General features: G+C 41.5%; 1 protein-coding gene across 1 annotated transcript; it reads right to left on the bottom strand.

Moving 5' to 3' along the window:
* Nucleotides 1–7,662: 7,662 nt before the first annotated feature.
* LOC136261605 (protein NLRC3-like) lies at nucleotides 7,663–21,870 on the bottom strand. Its single transcript, XM_066055632.1, has 4 exons — nucleotides 21,400–21,870; nucleotides 7,971–10,884; nucleotides 7,877–7,919; nucleotides 7,663–7,827 (listed from the first exon to the last, which is right to left on the bottom strand). The coding sequence occupies exons 1-3, from the start codon at nucleotides 21,788–21,790 to the stop codon at nucleotides 7,913–7,915; spliced, it is 3,312 nt and encodes a 1,103-aa protein (XP_065911704.1). The 5' UTR covers nucleotides 21,791–21,870; the 3' UTR covers nucleotides 7,663–7,827; nucleotides 7,877–7,912.
* Between the last annotated feature and the right edge of the window lie 9 nt (nucleotides 21,871–21,879).

Here is a 21,879-nt window from a genome sequence, read left to right as displayed (position 1 = left end):
GCAGTTCTGTTGCATTTTATCAAGCAATTCTCCTGCAGTGTATTGATGTTACCAAAAGTCCCTTATATAATGAACTCTTGATGTTACACAATGTCTTTATATTTACTGTACAAAATGGTTAGGTATGCACCCTCTTAGCATATTTTTGTAGTGCCCATAGTTTATTTTTATATATTAACATCTACACAGCATATACACACATTAAACACAAAAATGTCTCTGCAACAGTTCCGAAATAGTGCACCATCCTTCAGCACGCTGGGAGATCACATCTTCCACACCTCTTCATTACAACACACTCACCTCATCACCATCTTTATTATCATTGGCTGCTAACATGTTAGCTAGGGCATTACGAGACTGGTCCCCAAACACATCAATCATCAAATCTGATTGGCTACTATATGCTCAGCATCATCTATTGTGATAGGCTACAACATCCACCAATAGAATAATACGTTATGTATCAAACAGGGATACACCTTCTTTGGTATATCTCAAGATGAAGGATACTGACTATCATTAGCATGGCTTCAGCAGCAAATACCTGGTGGTGATGTAATGTGACATCATATGATCCTCTTATGACTGTTCTTCAGTCACATGTGAGGAATACCTGATGACCACAGGGGCGGATCTAGGATTTATAAAAGGGGGGGGGGGGGCTAACTCAAGGTACTAATCTCTTGGGTAGAGGTGTGCTAAGCACATTTCCCAGCCAGGGCCGCCCAGAGAAATTAAGGGGACCAGGGTAAAGAGTTAAAGTGGGGCCCTTGACCCAAGTTGTAAGGTGAAGACCAAAAAAAAAGGTCACAACCTGCTGGCAATGACAATAACTACCATATCTCCTTATCTATAAGCTTGCTACACTGCTCCTCTGAAGAATACTGTGACTGCTCTATTAGAGTATTTAGATCTGACTGCTCTATTAGAGTATATCGATCTTTTAAACAGGTATTCAGGGGGCCCTTCATGGGGCCTCTTTCAAGCTGGGGCCCGGGGCAAAATGCCCCAGTTGTCCCCCCCCAGGAAAATTTTGAAAAATAGATGCTAAAATACTGCAATTTGGGGACATTTCCACATAAAATTCATAATATTTTCTGCCTGTAGATATTTTATATACTGCCTTTAGATTATAGGTATGGCTCTCTGAAGCATTTTGTTAATGGAAAAGTTTGGGTAGGTACAGACAACCAAGTACATGATGCACCCCTCTCACAATTGCACAACACTGAATAGGTGCATGTTAGAATAATAATGTTGAAAGTGGAAAATTTTGAATACAAGATTGAATCTGAGAGCATTTTCAATGGAAATTGTGTACCTGAATTAAGTATTGCCATACATATTAATTACACAAGTAGATGAATGAAGCCCTTTAAACAGACCAATGCACTTCATTGTATGTATAGGTGCAGGTAGATTTGGAAAAATCCCATAACAGAATCAACTACATTTTTCCAGTGAATGTTCTATTAGAGTAGTTAGCTGACTGCTCTATTAGAGTATCTCGATCTTGTACACCTCCAATGCTGATCCGGGTCCTTGTTGCATAAACTTTAGCATAAGTACCTTTGAAAGATGTTTATAAGGTGGTTTTATGAGTATTTGTATTATTAGTGATCATATAATTATGCTAAGACAAAATTTCATTATAATACTCAGCATATTGATCAAGTAAAGCCTAAATATGAAGGGGGGGCTTCAGCCCCCAAAGCCCCGCCCCTGGACCATATCTTCACCAGACTAGTGGCAAATGATGAACCAACAAAGAAGTCTCCATCCTCAGTACCTGGACTGTGTATATGAACAACACAGAAAAAGCATGTCAATATTAATATTTAATTTTGCAATGCAAGTCATATATGGTAATAGTGTACCTACAGGTAGGGATGCATTGATGTTGCCAACAAAATTTTTGGGATAATGGGTGGGTAAAAGCAATGAGCAAAATGCTGACAAAATAGGCGCAATTTTTGTGAAGTGGACACAAAAGATCAAGATACTCTAATAGAACAGTCAGAAGCGATAAAATATCAACAATACATAGCTAATTGTTACAGAAAGAGCAAGTGGCGATCGAGATACCCTAATAGAACAGTCACGTATGTTAAGTAACTTTTTGTTATATATACATGTTAAGAGTAAGTGCAGATCGAGATACTCTAATAGAACAGTCACGTGAAATTGTAGCTTTGCACTTAATATTATGACACTGTATTTTAACCAGTGGGTGTTTCTATTGCTGCATCTTTGAGTGAGGTGGTCATGGAGTCTTCCAGAAACACAACACATCATAGCCACATTGTAGAGTACTAATACTCACTGTGTATATACCAACTTCATAATCCACCTTGTTTGGCTTACAGTAACACAACTTGATCAATTACCATTGCTGTGTATTCCAAACCGTGTTTCCTGTAGGTAGGGACGAGTCTATTTTGCTCTTTGTTTCACCTATTTTTCTTTCCAGCAATTCATTTATTTTTCACCTATTGTGCCCCATATTCTGCTCAGCATTAATCTGTTACACTTCACATCAACAAACATGTGCAATACCGTAGATGCAACAGTATGGATGTGGCCCAACCACTTACAGTTCAATAGTCAAGATGATAACATGCTGCAATGCTTCCTAACTGGGATAGTGTGAATATGGTGTGTGCTTGTAGTAATAGTTTTAGTGTACTCGAATGTACGTATTATTACTCAACACTAATGATGCAACTCACATGTGCCTCCTCTTTCTTACTACCTGTGTTAATTAGCACTTGAGAAGATGCTATGAGCAGCATAGGTCAGTAAGGTCCCATCTGTCATCACTAGTTGCCGTGGTGTTGATTCATGACGTTGGTAATAAGTTCTCTTCTGTGACTTCATCACCTTGTTTCCTACCTCAGCATCCACAGTAGGTATCTGTTGACCACACCCCAAGATAATATTTTATAGAGATATGTAGTTATGATACACACTAACAATGTATAAAGTTATTATACGCACGCACGCACGCGAATCCTCTTAGTCAATCCTCCATGCAATGTATGAACTGTATGCATGATGGTGTAATCCCTGTTGTTGGTTTGCAAGGCTGACTCAAGGCACTAAGAGGAGGTTGGTAGCATGGACACAGACACAGACACCTTTCAATAAGCATCACGATCATTTCCTGCAATAGCACTGGTGGGATCTAAGGTACAATCTCTAAAATATCAACAACTTCAGTGGGTGGTCGCTATTTGGCAACAGGAACTTAATCAGTAGTCCCGGGTACTTCTCCCCTTGTAATATCAGCTGGATGACTTTCTGTAATGCAGGAGTGTCAGAGTATGTAATAAGGCTCAGTCCTAATCCTGCTAAAGGCAACTAATCCAGTGTGGTCTGGGGACATGCTCCCCCAGGGGAAAATTTGACATATTAAGATGCTGCTTGGAGACAATTTTGGGTTATGATACTGTGTGCAAGGTGTTAGCTAAGCTACCCGCAGACACGTGTTCAATGTTAGGGATAAAACTGCACACTGACTATAAAGCACTTCTGTGATACTGTTTAACTATTAACCTTTTATCATTTGAGTTTATTAATTAACGTTTTAAAGTAGCTACAAAGAAAAACAAAGACAAAGGTCAATATAGCAGTAATTAGTTTTAGAGGTGCTTACTTTAATACAGAAGCTGATTTGGGTGAAATAAATGTTGTTTCCATCAATAGTTACCATTAAATGATATTGTTATACTATCCCTCTAGGGACCTGCAAGGAGGCTAACAGCAAGCCTGTGAAGCAGGGAGTCAGAAACCTGTTACTGAAAACTATGCTGAATGTATAAAAAAAAATTCCAGGCCAAGTGGTGAATGTTTTCATCAAGTTTATTTTTCAAAGGTGTGTGTGATTGATCAATAAAAGTGGACAAGTAGTTCCTCATAACAACAGGACATGTGTAAAGGACTGTCCTGGGGGCCAGCTGACCAACATGAGTCAACGAAAGCATTCCTCTTACAAGAAGTGTCTTGTTCCCACTCCCAAATAGTTCAGTGTTAGCTCAGGAGAATCTGTTGAATTTCCAACAGACAATCAGTAAAGAATAATACTATTCCATTGGGACACACAACACACTCATGCAGTATATACAACCTCTGACAACAAGAAGTGTATGTGACATATCATCCTCAGCATGAAGTTTGCTAAAATGTAAACCATATAATTACATCATCACACAGAAACAAGTGAATGTAAATAAGTAATGTACAGAGTACAGAGACAAAATGTTACAAACCTAGTACAGTACTAGCTCTAGTGTCATGTACCATATTAGCAGTAGGCTAAGGAGTGACATAGCATAAGAAAGGCCATGCAACTCTTGCATAGTGCACAAAATCCATAACTTTGCTGCATGAATAGTGACATCATTCCTGTCTCCAGCACTACAGAATATCACTTCTATCTGCAGGCAAGAATTGATGCTCTGTTCCAAACAGGATCAGAAATCAGTAGCCAGCATCTTTGATGGTGTACAACATATGATAGTGGGTATCTCACTACTGATTTGTGTCTTACGCTGACAAAATAGCTACAGATTCCCTTAATGATTGCCATACGGCTTCCTCAAATGGGGTACAGCCACAACAACCAGGTGTGAGTTAGGGTGGTCTGGATTCAGTGGAATGGAATGGTGAATTGGAATGGAACAGTACTTAGGTAATTTCAACTAGTGATCACCTCTTTATAAAGACCACCTTCTAACAAAGACCACCTCTTTACAAAGACTTAATATCTGAATTGTCGTTTTAGAGCCCTATAAGACAGATGAATTGTGTACCACATGTTATGACTAGAAAAGTCAGATTTATGATACCATACAGTATATCAGGGGCGGATCTAGGATTTATAAAATGGGGGGCTAACTCAAGGTATTAATCTATTGGGTGCTGGGTCTGGGGGGCATTCCCCCCCAGGAAAAGTTTGAAATATAGATGCTAAAATACTGCAATTTAGAGACATTTCCACATAAATTGCATATTTCTGCCTGTAGATATTATACTGCCTTTAGATATATATGGCTCTCTGCAGCATTTGCTAATGGAAAGGTTTGGGTAGGTTCAGACAACCAAACACATGCTCTCATAATTGCATGCATGATAATGTTTAAACTGGAAAATTTTGAAATTTGAATGAGATTGCATTTTCAATGGAAATTGTGTACCTGAATTAAGCACACTGGTACTGGTAATAACTGCACAAGTAGATGAATAAGCCTTTTAAACAGACCAATACACTTCATTGTATATATAGACGCAGGCAGATTTGGAAAAATTCCATAACAGAACCAACTATTATGCTTACACTGAATGTTCTATTAGAGTAGTTAGATGACTGTTCTATTAGAGTATCTTGATCTTGTACACCTCCAATGCTGATCCGGGTCCTTATTGCATAAACTTTAGCATAAATCCACTAATAGTGCCTTGGAAAGATGTTTATAAGGTGGGTTTATGCTAAGACAAAATTGCCTTGGAAAGATGTTTATAAGGTGGAATTATGCTAAGACAAAATTTCATTATAATCCTCAGCATATTGATCAAGTAAAGCCTAAAAGTGAAGGGGGGGGGCCTTCAACCCCCAAAGCCCACCCCCTAGATCCGCCCCTGGTAATAGCTATATACCCCATACAAAAACAGCTTGGCTATACAAAAAAAAGATGCGTCCACGAAACTAAAAGCAGCTGGCAACCAAAGGAGCTAATATCTGGTGAGGCCAAGAAATGAATGTTAATATATACACTGGCAACTAAATATAATTTACAATAATCTTGGTCATTTATCATTGACTTGTACAGTCTGACTGTATTCCTAATTAATTCCCTGTAAATCTAATAGCCAGGCTAGTAAATTGGTACCTCTCCCAATAGTCCGGCATTGTAGAGGAGAAAAAAGGTGGCTAGATTACTAGCCAATTAGAGGTTACAGGGGGAATGCAGCAAGACTGACTGAACAAGTCAATGATACAGGACCAAATTTTTATAAATTATAGTGAGTTATTTGCCAGTATTTCTTGGCCTTACCCAGATATTAGCTCCTTTAGGCCTTACCCAGATACTAGATACTTTAGTTGTCAGTTACTTTTAGTTTGATGGGGACGTTATTCTTGTACAGCCAAACTGTTTTTGCATGGGGTATATTGCCGTATTACAAATCAGATATAACTGAATTTTCTAGGCATGTGGTGCACAACTGATCAATAAGACAATTCTATGGGGATATACTCTAAAACAAGATAGCAGCTAATTAAAGTAAAACGGTCTTTATAAAGAGGTGACCACCAATTGGAATTACCATAGTACCGTTCCATTCCACCAATCCACCATTCCATTCCACTGAACCCAGACGCCCTGTGAGTTACAAACCAAAAGTGTCCATTTAAACTTGTGATGTATTTGTAGTGTTGACCACAAAGTACTATTGTATTTATATTTTGTCTCTCACATAGAAAACAGTATTTTGAGGGTGTGGCTTTATCTGTCTCTCATACAAGAGTTGAGTCTCTCCCAGTAGGTCCTTGTCTCCAGCACTTTTCTCCCAAGCAAGTAGAAATGTCTCCTAGGCATATTTCACCATCTTGCTCACATCACTGGTAGACAGAGGTTAGTGGATGATGACCAAAGGAGTACTAACCTGACACTGACTTCAACCTATAAGAACAGTAATGATGATAATGTAGCAATTATTATCACTTATACCTCAAACCTTGATAACTGATCAGTCAACACTAGTACCAAGCTAGTACTGTTGTGATCATGTCATACACTACATCTAATGATTCACAGACAGGTTGAGAATATTTCACACATTTAGCAGGTAACATCCTCATCCCTCACCAGTCACACAGATAAATTCCTGTCATCAAATAACAATAACATAGTCTATATACAGTACAACAGGAAAGTTTGACAAATCCACACTTCATCAGTATTGACAAGACAGAAATCAAGATCTATAAAACATAATTTAAAGGTGCCTATGTAATTTTAAAATTTCCTGTCATACATATAATAGTTAGACACCAAGACCAAAGGAACTAAGGGCCTACTAAATCGCTTAGTTCCCGTTGGTCATGGTGTCTAACTTGTGGTTTAAAGTACGTACCTTTATAGCCAGAGCTGCAGAGCATGAGATGCAGAACAGTGGAATGGTTTCTTCCTGAAGTCCTTACAGTGCCCACAAAAATTATTTGACTGGTAACCAGAGTAAAGGTTAGAGCTACAGTAGATACACCGTTTAGTCTACTATTTGTCCAGAATTATTTGCGGAACACAGAGAAGAGTATTACAGTATTATCAAGTACTGCAGGCTTTTAATGTTATGATTATTTATCATGTACAAAATTGCTTAAGGGCGGGTTACTAAGTGAACATGTGTAGGTGACTAAGTGAGCATGTCAGGTGACTAAGTGATTTAGTAAACCTGTAAATGAGCCATACCATAGTCTAAGTATTGTATAGCACAACACATACTCACCAAATTAATATGATTGACAGTAATGATGACACACAGTTACCATACTAATGGCAAAGAGCCACAAACAACATTGAAAGGGAAGACCTTTAAAATTCACCCATATCTATCACTCCCTGTAGCGGCTGTACAGTATCCATACATACAGTATTTCCCCCCAAAAAAAAATTTAATAGCCACATGAACATTCCTTCTCAAATATAATATACAATGTGAACACATCAAAACAGACAACCGGTATACAACAACAGTATTATGTCAGTTTACAGTGTCACTTGTATCCAATGGAAACACGTTTTCAGTAAAACCATATAAATGATACTGTTGGAATAACAAATAATCACCATGACAACATGTTAACACAACTTACATATCACATGATCATAAATACTGGTCTCCATGGTGATCACCACCTATACAATTAATGTAGTTATCATTACAATATTGAGAATATCATATCTTACAATTCTACTTGTAGTGGAGTAGTCACACCATGGCTCTGTCTGTTATTATTGTGTTGTTTAGTTAATATCTCGACATCTCTGATGAACTGGTCATAATTTTCAACTGTTAACCACAGTACTAACAGTTTTAGTGTATAATTTTGTTGTAATTGTTTCACAATTTGTAGTACTATTGATCGGTCCAACCTCTTCTCAACAGATGGAATAATCATCAATTCCCTAACAGTGTTGCTGATGGTCAACACTTCTGTTAGTAATAAATAGTCACTCGGAGAGATGTTCACATCCCATATTGTCAATGTTGTGATAGTCTTGTTGACCTTTAGAACTTGTACAAGACTTGATACAGTTTGATGATGGAGATCACCTCCACTAAACATCAGCTTGTTAATACTACTGTTTCTACTAATACCACTGATCAGTGTGTGGTATGCTGCATCACTTCCATCATAAAGCTCAACATGTTCCAACATAACAGTGTTAGCTAAACTATCACTAATTGTATCACATACACTTGGTACAGTAAAACTGATCGACTTCACATTGTGTAGAGCTTTTGGTAGAGACAAACAACGTGATGTCATTCCTGTATCATATAACCCAACATGTTCCATTGTAATTGTTAGTGATTGTAAGATAATGTCAACACCATTGTCCCCTAATGGATTACATGATAGTTCAATATTATTAAGAGATGAACAATGAGTAGTTAATAATCCTTTAAGGTGTTTAGCACCAATAACAGAAATACCATTACCCCACAGGTCAAGATGTTTAAGTGTTGTATTACCTCTCAATTGTCCTACCAACTTCTCCACACCATTATCACCAATTGAATTCCAACCAAGGTTAACATAACTGATGGATTTGTTATAGTGAATCATTTCACCAATTTTATCTGCTCTACTAACTCCACCAGACATTATTAGTTTACTAAGAGAAATGTTTCTACAATCAGCTAGATACTGACATCCATCAGGTCTTATATCATTACTACTAATATCCAGAACAGTGAGGGTCTTGTTAATGGATAACATCTCACCAAGTGACTTCATATCTGATAATGTTAATGATGACCACCTTAAAGATAATTCTGTCATAATATTGTTATCATTCAGTGACTGAAATATGTTAGTGTGATCAGATAACTTGTTATTACTAATATCAAGTTTAATGATGGGATATTTTGATGATAAAAGTGAAGCAATTAGAGAACTACAATCATCAGTGATATCATTACCATACATCCTGAGGTGAAGTTGTGAGGAGTTATCATTACATGACATTAATGCAGTCAGTATTATTCTACAACCTTCATCACCAATGTGACACCCAATAACATCAACTAGTTTCAGTACTCCTCTATATTGTTCCAACAGGTAACCTAAAGCACTACAGCTAATCTGGTCTAGTCTACACGATGACAGGTCAATATTACCATCAAGATGATCTCCTAACACTTGGATTAGTTCATCATTCTGAGCCTCATACAAACAATGTAACAACTCCACAATTCTTCTCTTTTTATATTTTGACTTGACCCACTTGGAGGGTAACATACAGTGGAATATTTCCTTGTTATTCAATGTTGTGATTCCAGCGTAGAATTTCCAGATCACTCTAAACCTGCTATTATTAAATTGATATCTTTTAAAATACCGACACTGTTCTTGGGGAGGTAACATGGAAATATAAAATGCTGCACAAAACTCCTGTACTGTCAAATGTAGAAAGTTACAACTCTTCTCCCTACCATGTACTGATGTACTAGGAGCAATGTGTAGTAATCCTAAGCCACTCATCTTACTAACGTCTATGCCATACTTACTTAGCTCACGACTAGAAAATATAATTTTGTCACTTTCACTACCTCTGTAAGATACTAGGCATAACTTGTGAAACTGTTCTCTATATGGTGATGGTAAGTCTTGTAATGATTCAATGTAGTCAACTTTGTCGTCACTGAGTTTGCTGATGTGACGAAGGATCAGGTTCTTACAAAGTAAGATGTATAACTCTGTTAATGTTGTTGGTAATGATAGACTCAATAGGAAAAGGTGACAGACTATTGCAACATTTATTGGTACATACAATATGCTTCTGATGGATGGATTACTTTTCACATGTGAAGTCAACTTTGACGCTTTCTCTTTTCCATTTTCTTCATTCTCAAATGCACTTGATATGTAGTCATACACTTGTTCTTCTTTAAACCCATCTATCTGTATCCTCCGGGTAGCAAGCTGTCGTATTCTGTCACAAGCTTCAGGTCGGGATGTATACATGAGGGTACAGTTTGGTAGCTTATCCATCAACTTGGCAAAAATTGGTGTTCTCCGTAAGTCATCAGAAAGTTCATCATATCCCTCAAATATGAAGCAAATCTTGTCTCCATTACATTTAATAATTTCTCGGTACACTTGATCCTTCAGTTCCTCATTCAAAATTAGCAAAAAGTCCTTAATGCAAGTAGCTGCTTGTATTTCAGGATCTCGTAAAGGCAGTAATATTACTGCATCATATTCTTCAAGTAATTCACCATCTGCCCAACACTTGCACATCTTAATAGCCAACGTACTCTTTCCCATTCCTGGTCCTCCTTCAATAAGGATCAGTTTCTTCTTCTCATCTTTAACATCTAGTACACCAGCTAGGGTCAGTGTAGCCTGTTGTGAAGGGTGTTTGCTATGTCTCATAACAGTGTCCAGTAAACCAGATACTAATGTTTCTCTATTTCTCTTTGTTCTCTTGTCAACAAGTGTTAATTTTAGATTAACATATTCTGATGGTCTACACTCTAATAGTTCATCTGGTGAAGTTAACTGTAAGAACTTGTATTTATCCTGTAACTGCTGACGATAATTTGACATGCAATCATCTAACTTCACACACTGTGGTTGCAATGATAGTTTACCTAACAGTGCAAAGAGATGCATCTTGTGAATCAATTTAAAAAATGCCCATGCATCAAATGTATCAATACTAAATGTGGCTGCTTGTTTACCACCAGCAAGTTTATACATTTAGCTGTACAGGAGCTTTACAATTTCTTGCAACACTTAGAGCAAAAAGTATAAAGCACCATATGGTTTTTAGATGATAAATTAGCTACAAATTGCATTGTTCACTCCTAGGGTTGAATAGTTGCTTACCATTACCATTCCTGATCATAAAGTACAGTACAGCGGGGATCCCCCAAATAACACATGTCTCCCAAAATGCCACCATAAATTATGCGGCAAAAATTACATGGCAAAAAAAAGTAACTTTACAAAAGGGTCTTTAGTGTTGCTAATGCCAGATACAGTGTTACAAACAGTAGAACAGATACTGAAACACTTTGTTCACGTTGAGCTGAATCCTCAAAAACATTTAATAACTCATGGATGCAATTACACATGATCTTGAAATTTGGCTCATTTGTAGTACTGCTTGACTCGCTAAAAATATTTCAAAATCTTTTTGTTCAAATGTTTGACATAATATTTATGGCCAATTAAAATTTGCACAATACATTTCCTATGGGGAAGCCATATAAGTAAAGTGTCCATTACAGACCTTTCCCGAACTTGCAATGGAGCCAAACCATACGTGTCTGTTGTTGACACCTTTGCTGTTACCAATAATCATCTGGCTGGCTGAAATGTTAACTCCGTTGAGAAAAAATCCACTTTTAATTTTTAGCTGTTTTTCAGGACTCAGCTCAACGTGAACATAGTATAGTCTGCCTGCATGTCTAGTTACAGTCACAAAGCTAGAGGCATCACACGACCACCAAACTATGCCAACTCGCCAGTGCCACGTGTCTCTTGGGGTCACGCTGAGTGTCTGCCCTCTGCACCTTGTCTTTCCTTTATCTTCGATCATGCTGGTCATTTTCTTTGTGCAACGAAACAGCAAGCCGAGTTTCAAATACAGATAGAAGTGTTTCGTTTTGTCCCATGTTTTTTCCGCACATGACCACAAACATGCTGTCCCATTAGCCTTGTAAGGCTTCACATAATTACTTTGTGCCACCTCATATGTACCACAACATGTAACCATAGATAATAGTAGGAGCTCACCCTTCGGCGCTTATAAGCTAATAGTAGAGAGAATTATTGGAAACTACATTTTACAATCACAGGCTTGCGATATTATTTAAGGGGTACAAGTTCATCTTCAATAGATTTTGCTCATCTTACCGATATACAATCTTGACGGTACAAACATTTCATTTGCACAACATGCAACGTTAGAGTCTCTAAGTCATGAATACCCTGTAAACACCTCTGTCATTTAGTCATTTTGCCTACTTACAGCTTCATTGAACTCTAATAGAAATGTTCCTGTACATTCACTACAACATGACAAAACTGCTTACACGTACTACTTAAAATTCCAATGTGACGAAAATCACCTTTACAGGAATAATATTAATTCACCTAACATCAAATACAGCATTAACCCATTAACGGCCACCACCACCATATGGTGGCATGGCATCATAACTCACACATAGAATAAACTTTAGCCTCGCTATAACTTGTAAAACACGTTTCATAGCAAAATGCTCTAGTATTGAAATGGACATGCCCATAGAGGTCCCATTCTGGGATAACGGGATCCTTCCCGGACTAGTGCAAGTTTGTTATGTAATAGCGTAAAGTGTAACCTGTTTTAATAAGCAAATTAAATTGTTCTTCAAATTAAAACCTAGTAGCTGATAACAAAGGAAGTGTTATACATCGATGGAGACAGGTAAAGTCGACAGTCGGCTGCTTTATCCCAAACGTGGACACGAGTGCAAATACGCACAAGCAACAGCAGAAATGGGACAAATCATGAAGAAACCAGCTGTGGAATGGATCGCACTGTAAGTAAACTGTATAGAATAGTTCTTTGTAGCGTAATACACCTTAGTAAATAGCTAGTTGGGATTCCGTTGTTTGGTCAAGATGGTCTTTACCGAAGTTTAGACTTTGTTGTTTGACAACTTTGATACGGTTACTGTTATGTAAACAAAAACAGTACAGTCGACCTCCTTAGTTTATAGCGAGTATTTAGATATATGGTTACTAAGTAGTTCTATGTACTGGACGGTCAGTATGATGCGATTCAGCAATTCGGCCAGGGGTCTCGGAGAATTTGGCCACCAATGGGTTAAAAACACAAAAGCACTTACAGGTGGCTGAATATAGAATTTTTAAATAAGAAGACAGAGCTCAAAATTTGGTTTGCCTGCCTGCCTGTCTGTCTTCCTGCCCACAGTTCCTATTTAGAAAAGCATTTCAATAAGAACTTAAGAGGGGAAGAAGCAGAGACAATTCTAGAAGATTACCCCATGCCAAATTGCCCAGCAATGGAGGTGCCGAGACTTGATGAGGAAGTTAAGAAACAAATAGGTAAAGACCCCCATTTCGGGCAGGAGAAAACACTATTTAACATCCAAGAGGAGCTCCTTAAGGTGGGAGGCCCACTCATTTACTTGTGGGCGGACGTGATCAACCTGGAGGTAGAGGCAGACAAGGAAAGATTGCACTCCTGGTGCAAAGGGCTTTAGTACTTTTAGGAAGTGCTTCCCACTCCATCACTCTGGAGCAATGGAAAATTGTGTGGGCCAGAATTGACCCCAGTCTTAAGTAGGGCTGAGCGATACTACCGTTTTAGCGATATATCGCGATATTTTGAAAGTATCGATATCGCGATATTTTGTTATTATATTTCAGAAGGCTCAGTCTCACATATCAATGGTGTTTGACCTAGTTTCCTATTATTACCAGCTGTTAGTAGTTACTAATACATGGGCATGCGTGCCACGTGCTACTCTACGCATGCGCATGAAAAACTCTTATAAATACCCACCACACCTCACACCTTCGACCTTTTTCTTAGCTCACCGCTGTTGGTTGAACACGTGTTTCTTTGCGACTTGTTTCTTCTACTGATACCAGCTATGAGTTTGAATGTGCTGAGCGACGCTGCCCTACTTGGACGCACCCTACAGGATCTCCAGGACCAGATGACCGCGATGCGAGGGGAGATCGCAGCCCTCAGGGGAGCCTCGCAATCGTCCTCTTCGGCAGCAACAGCAATCACCCCAGCTCATGACGGGAGCCAGCCTGGATCATCGGGGTATTTGTCGTCATCGCGAATATCTGGCACCTCCTGGGCGGAAGAAATGGACATCATCCAGCCACTGGACAACGATGATGCTCCTGACGCCGACGTTTCCTGCTCCGAAAAGGCACGTGTCGTTGAGGTTAGCGAAGCTACCCAAAAGCTGCTGAAGCGAAGCTTCGAATCAATGAAAAATTCACAACGGCTCCAAACAAGAAACGACTTCTCGCTACCGAAGGTAGCAATTACGAAGACGCCTTCGCTGGATCAAGTGATGGCATCCCAGTGTTCCAAGTCGACGAAGTCGAACGACTGGAGCCTATCCCGCATCCAGGCGCTCATGCTGGACGCGGTGGCGCCTCTAACTGAGGTGATGGAGCTTTTTCACTCCGAGGCAGACGAAGTCTCCTCAGAGCAAATAGCCAAGGCAGTGGAAGCCGCCATTACTTTGCTGGGCAATGCCTCTTGCCAGATGTCAGCCCTGCGGCGGACTCGTGTGCTCCAGGAGTACAACCGGGACCTGGTGGAGTGGGCCCAGAACCGGGAGGAGAAGTTCAATGAAGAGGCTCCAGCATTGTTTGGGCAGAGCTTCCCCAAAGATGTGTCCGAGTATCTGGACCAGGTGGCTTCTCTGAAGAAAGCCAAAGCAACTGCCAACCCTTCCTCCTCATTGGGTTTTCGGAAGGCTTACTCATACCGACCAGCCAACAAACAGGGATACCGGCACACCCAAAGGCACCGTCCAGCACCATACCCACAAGTCCGCCAGCCAGGGAGTCGCCCAAAGAAGCCACAGAAATGACAGTTACTGGCAATAAATGCTCCTGTATGTACAGCAGATGCACATGTATGCCATGTTTTGACAAAGTCATCAACATCTGCAAACCCTACATTACTGAAAGCAATGGGGATGGGGTTAGTGGTTCCACCAAAGGCAAAGAAGCCTTTAATGGTGGCAGGGAGACTGGCTTCCTTTGTAGACACCTGGAAGGTGTTGACAAAGGACACTTGGGTATTGAATGCCATAGAAGGGTATCAAATACCCCTTGTGGGGACTACCACCCAACTTCAAATACCCCAAGAAGGGGTGTTCTCCCAAGAACACAAAGCTCTATTATTAGAGGAGATACAGGAACTCCTCCAAAAAGGAGCAATTATCCCACAATCCGGAAATGCAACCGGTTTTGTCTCCATCCTCTTCCTAGTACCGAAGAAGAACGGTCAGATGAGGCCAGTGATCAACCTGAAACGGTTGAATCACTGGGTGGAGACCCCCCACTTCAAGATGGAGGGAATTCCTACCCTTCGGGATCTCCTCCGCCAAGGAGACTGGATGGTGAAAGTGGATTTGAAGGATGCCTACTTCACCATCCCCATCCACCAGGATCACCAGAAATACCTGAGGTTCATGGTGGACGGGACCTGCTACCAGTTCACCTACCTACCATTCGGCCTGTCTTGCGCCCCATGGACTTTCACCAAGGTAATGAAACCATTAATGACTCTGCTGAGGTCATGGGGTATCAGGATAATTATTTATATCGACGACATGTTGATACTGGCCAACTCCAGGGAGGAGGCCACACAACACCTGGAAGTACTTGTACTCCTCCTGGAATCCCTGGGCTTCATCATCAATCAGGAGAAATCACTCCTATCCCCAGTCCAGGAAATAGAATTCTGGGACTGATTGTGGACTCGCTGGGCACCCAGCTCAAGCTTCCTGGCGAGAAGCTGCGGCAAATTTGCAAGGAAGCAACCCACCTGCTGACCTGCCAAGTTGTATCTGCTCATCAACTCTCCCAGTTCATAGGGAAGTTGAATGCAACCGCACAAGCCATTCAAGTGGCACCTTTGTTCTACCGTGCTCTACAGGCCAACTTACAAGAAGCCCTGGCAGTGGGGAACCAGAACTACAATCAGATTCTGCCTCTTGGGACAGAAGCCCAAGAGGAATTGAGGTGGTGGCAGCATCACCTGACCCAATGGAATGGGAAAACTACCATTCGGAAATCAGTGCAGATAGTGATCCAGTCCGATGCTTCCCTCTCAGGATGGGGAGCAGTGTGCAACGGGGTGAGCACGGGAGGCTCATGGACCCCACAAGAACAACTACTCCACATCAACTGCCTAGAATTGTTGGCAGCAGACCTGGCCTTGAAATCATTTCTAAAGGATCAGCAGCGAGTGGCAGTTCTGCTACAGTTGGACAACTCCACAGCTGTGGCATACATCAACAACCTGGGGGGAACCATCTCCCCAGCACTCACAGCTCTGGCGAGAACACTGTGGTTGTGGGCTCTGGAGAGGGACATCACAATCACAGCCCAACACATCCCAGGTGTGTCCAACACTGTAGCAGACTGCGAGTCCAGGATGGAGAGGGACAGGGCAGATTGGATGTTGGCTCCTCAAGTGTTCCACAAGATCAACGAAGCCCTGGGACCTCTAGAGATCGACTTATTCGCTTCACGGATGACTTACCAGCTGCCACGGTTTTTCAGCTGGAGGCCAGACCCCCAAGCAGCAGCAGTGGATGCCTTTCAACAGAACTGGAGTCAGTTGAGAGGGTATGCCATCCCCCCATGGTGCTTGGTGGGACGAGTACTGAGCAAGGTGGAATCCCAACAGGCTCAGGTAATTCTGGTAGCCCCAGTGTGGAGAGCCCAGACATGGTATCCTGTCCTACTCAGGATGTTGAGAGATTACCCTCGCCTTCTCTCTCCTCAGGAGGCTCAAATGAAGAGGGGGGAACAACTGAGGCAGTTGGAGGTCACCCCACAACTAGCCGTCTGGCCTGTCTCCGGGCGAAGTTCCGAGACAGCTGCCTTTCTTCAGAGGCTTCAAACCTCATGTTGGCCTCCTGGAGGTCGAAGTCCTCACAAACATATGACTCCTTGTTTAACAAGTGGATACGCTGGTGTGGTGAACGCCATAGAGATCCCGTTTCTGGCCCTATAGCAGATGTGGCTAATTTCCTGGCCCATCTGTTTGAGGAGGGCTACCAATCACGATCACTGAATTCCTTCAGATCGGCCATTTCATCAGTTCATGATCCAGTGGACGGGGTAGAGGTGGGTAAACACCCCACAATCAGCAGACTTTTGAAGGGAGCCTTTCACTCTAGGCCACCTCTCCCTAGGTACACCTGTACATGGAATGTACAGGTGGTATTACAGTACTTAGAGGGTTTGGGCCCTTCGAATACCTTATCCCTTAAGCAGTTGACATTTAAACTTACAATGTTAATGTGTCTTACCAGACCATCACGCTCCGCAGACTTAGCCTCCCTTCAGCTGGACAGACGTCAGTATAAACCTGAAGGAGTTGTTTTCTTACCCTCAGCACTGGCCAAGCAGTCATCACAGGGTAGAGAATTGCGGGAGTTCTTTTTTCCGTCTTTTCCTCACAATAATACTCTGTGTCCAGTGGAGACTCTTCATTGTTATGAACGAGCCACGGCTTCTCTACGGCCTGAGGATACTAGCAAATTGTTTGTGGCTATTGTTAAGCCTCATAAGCCTGTCGCTTCATGCACTATTGCTCGATGGTTACGGGAAACATTAAAGCTAGCAGGTTTTGATGTATCGATTTTTGCAGGTCATTCAACTAGAGGAGCTTCCACATCAGCAGCCGCAGGAGCTGGTGTTACAACTGCTGATATTATGAAAGCTGCAGACTGGAGCACAGAGTCAGTTTTCAGGAGACATTATTATCGTCCATCCCATGATGCTTCCTTTGGTAGAGCAGTGTTATCTACATCATCTCCCGGTGAGACCTAACCTTATAGTATTCAGGTAGCTGTCTTATTTGGGATTGAGATGGGCTTGACTTCACCTTGTTGGAACTACAAACAACACCATTGATATGTGAGACTGAGCCTTCTGAAATATAATTTCCAAATGGCTCAGATCACGAAGTGATTGCATGCTATTTGGGATTATATGAAGAAGGCGAAGTCGAGCATATCAATGGTCCCACCCACCCTTCCCTGACCAAACCAAATTGGTTCGCTAATTCAAAGGTCGAAGGTGTGAGGTGTGGTGGGTATTTATAAGAGTTTTTCATGCGCATGCGTAGAGTAGCACGTGGCACGCATGGCCATGTATTAGTAACTACTAACAGCTGGTAATAATAGGAAACTAGGTCAAACACCATTGATATGCTCGACTTCGCCTTCTTCATATAATCCCAAATAGCATGCAATCACTTCGTGATCTGAGCCATTTGGAAATTAACTATCGTGATACCATGCCTGTACTTTCTGTCAGTAAAAATCCATTTGTTTGCAGTAGTTGGTTAAGAATCCTTGTAAATGATAAAGTCCACCCATCTGGTTACCCCTGCAGAGAGGTGTGAACACCATAACAACCACAAAGCATGTGTTACAGTAACTGTTACTGTAAACAAGGATGATAGTGGCTAGTTTGCTATCACCTATAAGGACTTCCTGCAGGAATGCTGAGCAATACACTATGTGGCACCAGCCATGATTGACTTATTTATAAGTATCATTAACTATTCAGTATCGTGAATAGTGGCTTTAGTATCGATCGTGATACTAAAATGGCAGTATCGCTCAGTCCTAGTTTTAAGTTACTGGCCACAAAGAAATACCGTATGACAACAAATACTGGCGAAACTAATATTTGGCGATTTGCTATAAAATTTCAGTTGGCAAAATTTTAATTGGTGAAATGTTCTCACAGAAAAATTGGCGAATGGCATAAGTACGATGCTGTACTGACTCGCTTTAAAGAATATTCGGGTCCTGCTTCATAGACGCCTACTGTACTCAAATATCTGTGCTCCAATTTCTTTCGTGGCCACACTCACTTTCACGATTATTTGCTGTCTGTAGGCATACTCGCCCATTTATCAATGGCTGTGCACAAATTCATGTCTGCTGCTGTCTGAAGCTTACGTGGAGCCACGCCCATTAATCGAGTATGAGTTCTAGACTAGTCAGTAAGCCACACCCATTTGCATGTGTGGAACCACACTAATTTATCAGTTTCAGCAGTATCCATGAAGGTTTGTCGAAAACCTACTTCAACAACTGCTTGACCCAAGGCTTGAAGAATAATATTGATGAAATTGTAAATTGGCGGTTTAGTGACGAATCGCCAATTTGCCTAATTTAATTGATATACGGTATGAGGACAGGAAAGACAATCTCTGTGGCCCATGGCTTCTTGGAAAAAGCCTCCAAGAAGTTAGAGGCAGACAAAGCCCTGACGAAGGTTGCTGCTCCACCCCAAAAACTCCAGGAAGAGAAGCCATGCTGAAGACCCTTCCGACCTATGCCGTTTTTTGTCCAATGGCGCCCCAAACAAGTATGGCAGCAAGGGATCACAGCGTTAGCCAAAGCCATACAAACTCCAACAGCAACAAAAGAGGTACTACCAAAACTACAGGGGAAACCAGTGGAACAAGAAACAAAAACAGAACTAGTCCCAGCAGGAAAAATACATTTCTGCTTGCCAGCTTGGAGGCAAATCAATCAGGATCCCTGAGTTCTGGAGGTGGTGAAGGGTTACCAGTTGGAACTGGTACAAACCCCCTCCCAGATCAACCCAGTAATATCAGTGGCCAGATCTCTAACAGAACACCAGGTGATTGAGGCAGAAATCCAAGCACTACTGACCAAGGGGGCAGTGAGAAAGGTTCACTCGCAGAGCCAACAATTCACTTTATGATCCCAAAAAAGGATGGATCATTGCGCCTGGTGATCAACCTCAAGCCTCTCAACACATATATACACTTCAAGATGGAGGGGATTCAGAAGGTGAAGGAGCTGCTATGAGAAGGAGAATGGATGTGTTCAGTGGATCTAAAGGATACTTACCTCTCGGTAGCCATTACCGAACATCACAGGAAGTTCCTCCGATTTGTATGGGAAGACACCACCTACAAATTCAATTGTCTACCATTTGGTCTCTGCAGTGCTCCGAGGATCTTTACAAAGCTCCTTTGCCCTGTGATGGCACACTTACGATTTATGGGTCTGAGACTGGTAATTTACTTGGACGACATCCTGCTAATGGCAGATCAGGAGACTCTGCTGAAACAAGTCCAACAGACCATCATCCTACTGGAACAACTGGGCTTCACTGTGAACAAGCTGAAGTCAATCCTAGACCCCTGCCATCAGATCACCTACCTGGGACTCCTAGTAGGCACTACCTTAATGAAACTACTCTTACCAGAGAGAAGATGCAACAAATTATCAACGACTGCAGGCAAATGTTGGCAAAAGGAACCATCGCAGCACAAGAGTTAGCGTCTGTGATTGGAAGAATGTCAGCAGCACGCCTAGCAGGACTACCAGCCCCCCTCTACACTCGCCACCTCCAACATCAGCTAATTCAGACTCAGAAGAGATCTCTCTCACTCAGAACCAAGGTGACGTTAAATCAGGATTCTCTGACCAAAGTGCACCGATGGATTGACCATCTGCGACAGTGGAATGGGAGGGGCATTGTTTCCCCCCTCCAGATCTGATCATACAGTCAGATGTTTCTTTCCAGGGATGGGGAACAGTGTGCAATGGGGCCAGAACAGGAGACCACTGGTCAGACCAAGAGGGGACCCTGCGCATCAACTCCTTGGAACTCCTGGCAGGATCCTTCACAATCAAAGCCTTTGCCAAACACAGGAGCAAGATCCAGATCTTACTGCAGATGGACAACAGCACAGCAGTAGCTTATGTGAACAAAATGAGGGGTACACAATCACCGAGTTTGTCCCTCCAGGCTGGTCACCTGTGGCAATGGTGCCTGCAAAGGGAAATTCTTCTGTCTGCAGAGCACCTTCCAGGAGTTGTGAACACGATAGCAGATCAGGAGTCCTGGTAGATAGAGACCTCGACAGAATGGATGCTGCACAGGGAAGTTTTCCACTGGATTCAGCAGATTCTGGGCCCTTGCCAGATGGATTTGTTTGCGACCAGGTTGAACCATCAACTAGACGATTATGTCAGCTGACAAGGATGAAACTTTGGCTGTTCACTCATTTGTTACTATAGATTACAGAGATGCAATAAAATGGAATGCAAGGAATGCTGTGCGAAAACAGCCGGTTTTTGCTCATATCACATACACTGTGTTTACTTGGTTAGACGTTGCAGCATTACACAACACTTGTTTATAACTAACGTAACAATTAACCAGTATAATGTACCAACATATAGATGATTGCTACACTGGGGTTATCAGATTGTAAGCATCTGCTGGAAAGCAGACACTTCTTCATTTAATCTCTAAAAGCCCAAGTGTGGAAAAGACATTATTCATCACATAAGACGCATTCTACAACTATGATCACTCACGTGTTAATTCTGAAATTACATCATCAGAGATGTCCAATTTAGCGCATATCTCTTTTGACAACTCACATGAACGGACACGAAGTGAACACATTATGCAAAGTAATCTGACAAAGGTATCCGGAAAGCCACCATTAATAGCTCTCCACACAGGTCCGCTCAGCAAGGCACGTGCCTTCAAGGATGAAGTTTCCTTAGCCTCTATTTCAAGCATTTCATCTACTGTTATCACTCCACTGCTTACCAGACTTGGTAACACTTCGTGAATTGGTAAAACATCGCATAACCTAGCGTAATATTGTTGAAAACAATTTCGAAATTTCTGAACGTATTGATCACGATCAGTATCATTCTCTGACGGAGTAGTGGCGCTTTCTTCTCCAGTTCTCTTCATTCTTCTCCACTACTCCAAACAACAACTTTGCGGAATGTCACGTGTTGCAGACTGGTCCATTTAGCTTGCGCCGCGCGCAAGTGACATAC

This window comes from Dysidea avara, chromosome 7 (genome assembly GCF_963678975.1).
Source record: "Dysidea avara chromosome 7, odDysAvar1.4, whole genome shotgun sequence".
NCBI classification, from domain to species: Eukaryota; Metazoa; Porifera; class Demospongiae; order Dictyoceratida; family Dysideidae; genus Dysidea; species Dysidea avara.
This window is presented reverse-complemented; position numbering and strand designations above follow the sequence as displayed.

Bases quoted from the DNA above. Each gene is read 5' to 3' on its own strand.
- LOC136261605 (XM_066055632.1), bottom strand. From the start codon at position 21,790: ATGAAGAGAACTGGAGAAGAAAGCGCCACTACTCCGTCAGAGAATGAT. The intron at 10,885-21,399 runs GTGAGTGATCAT...TTGCACTGTTAG, and splicing joins TGTAATTTCAGAATTAACAC to GTAAACTATCATTGCAACCA.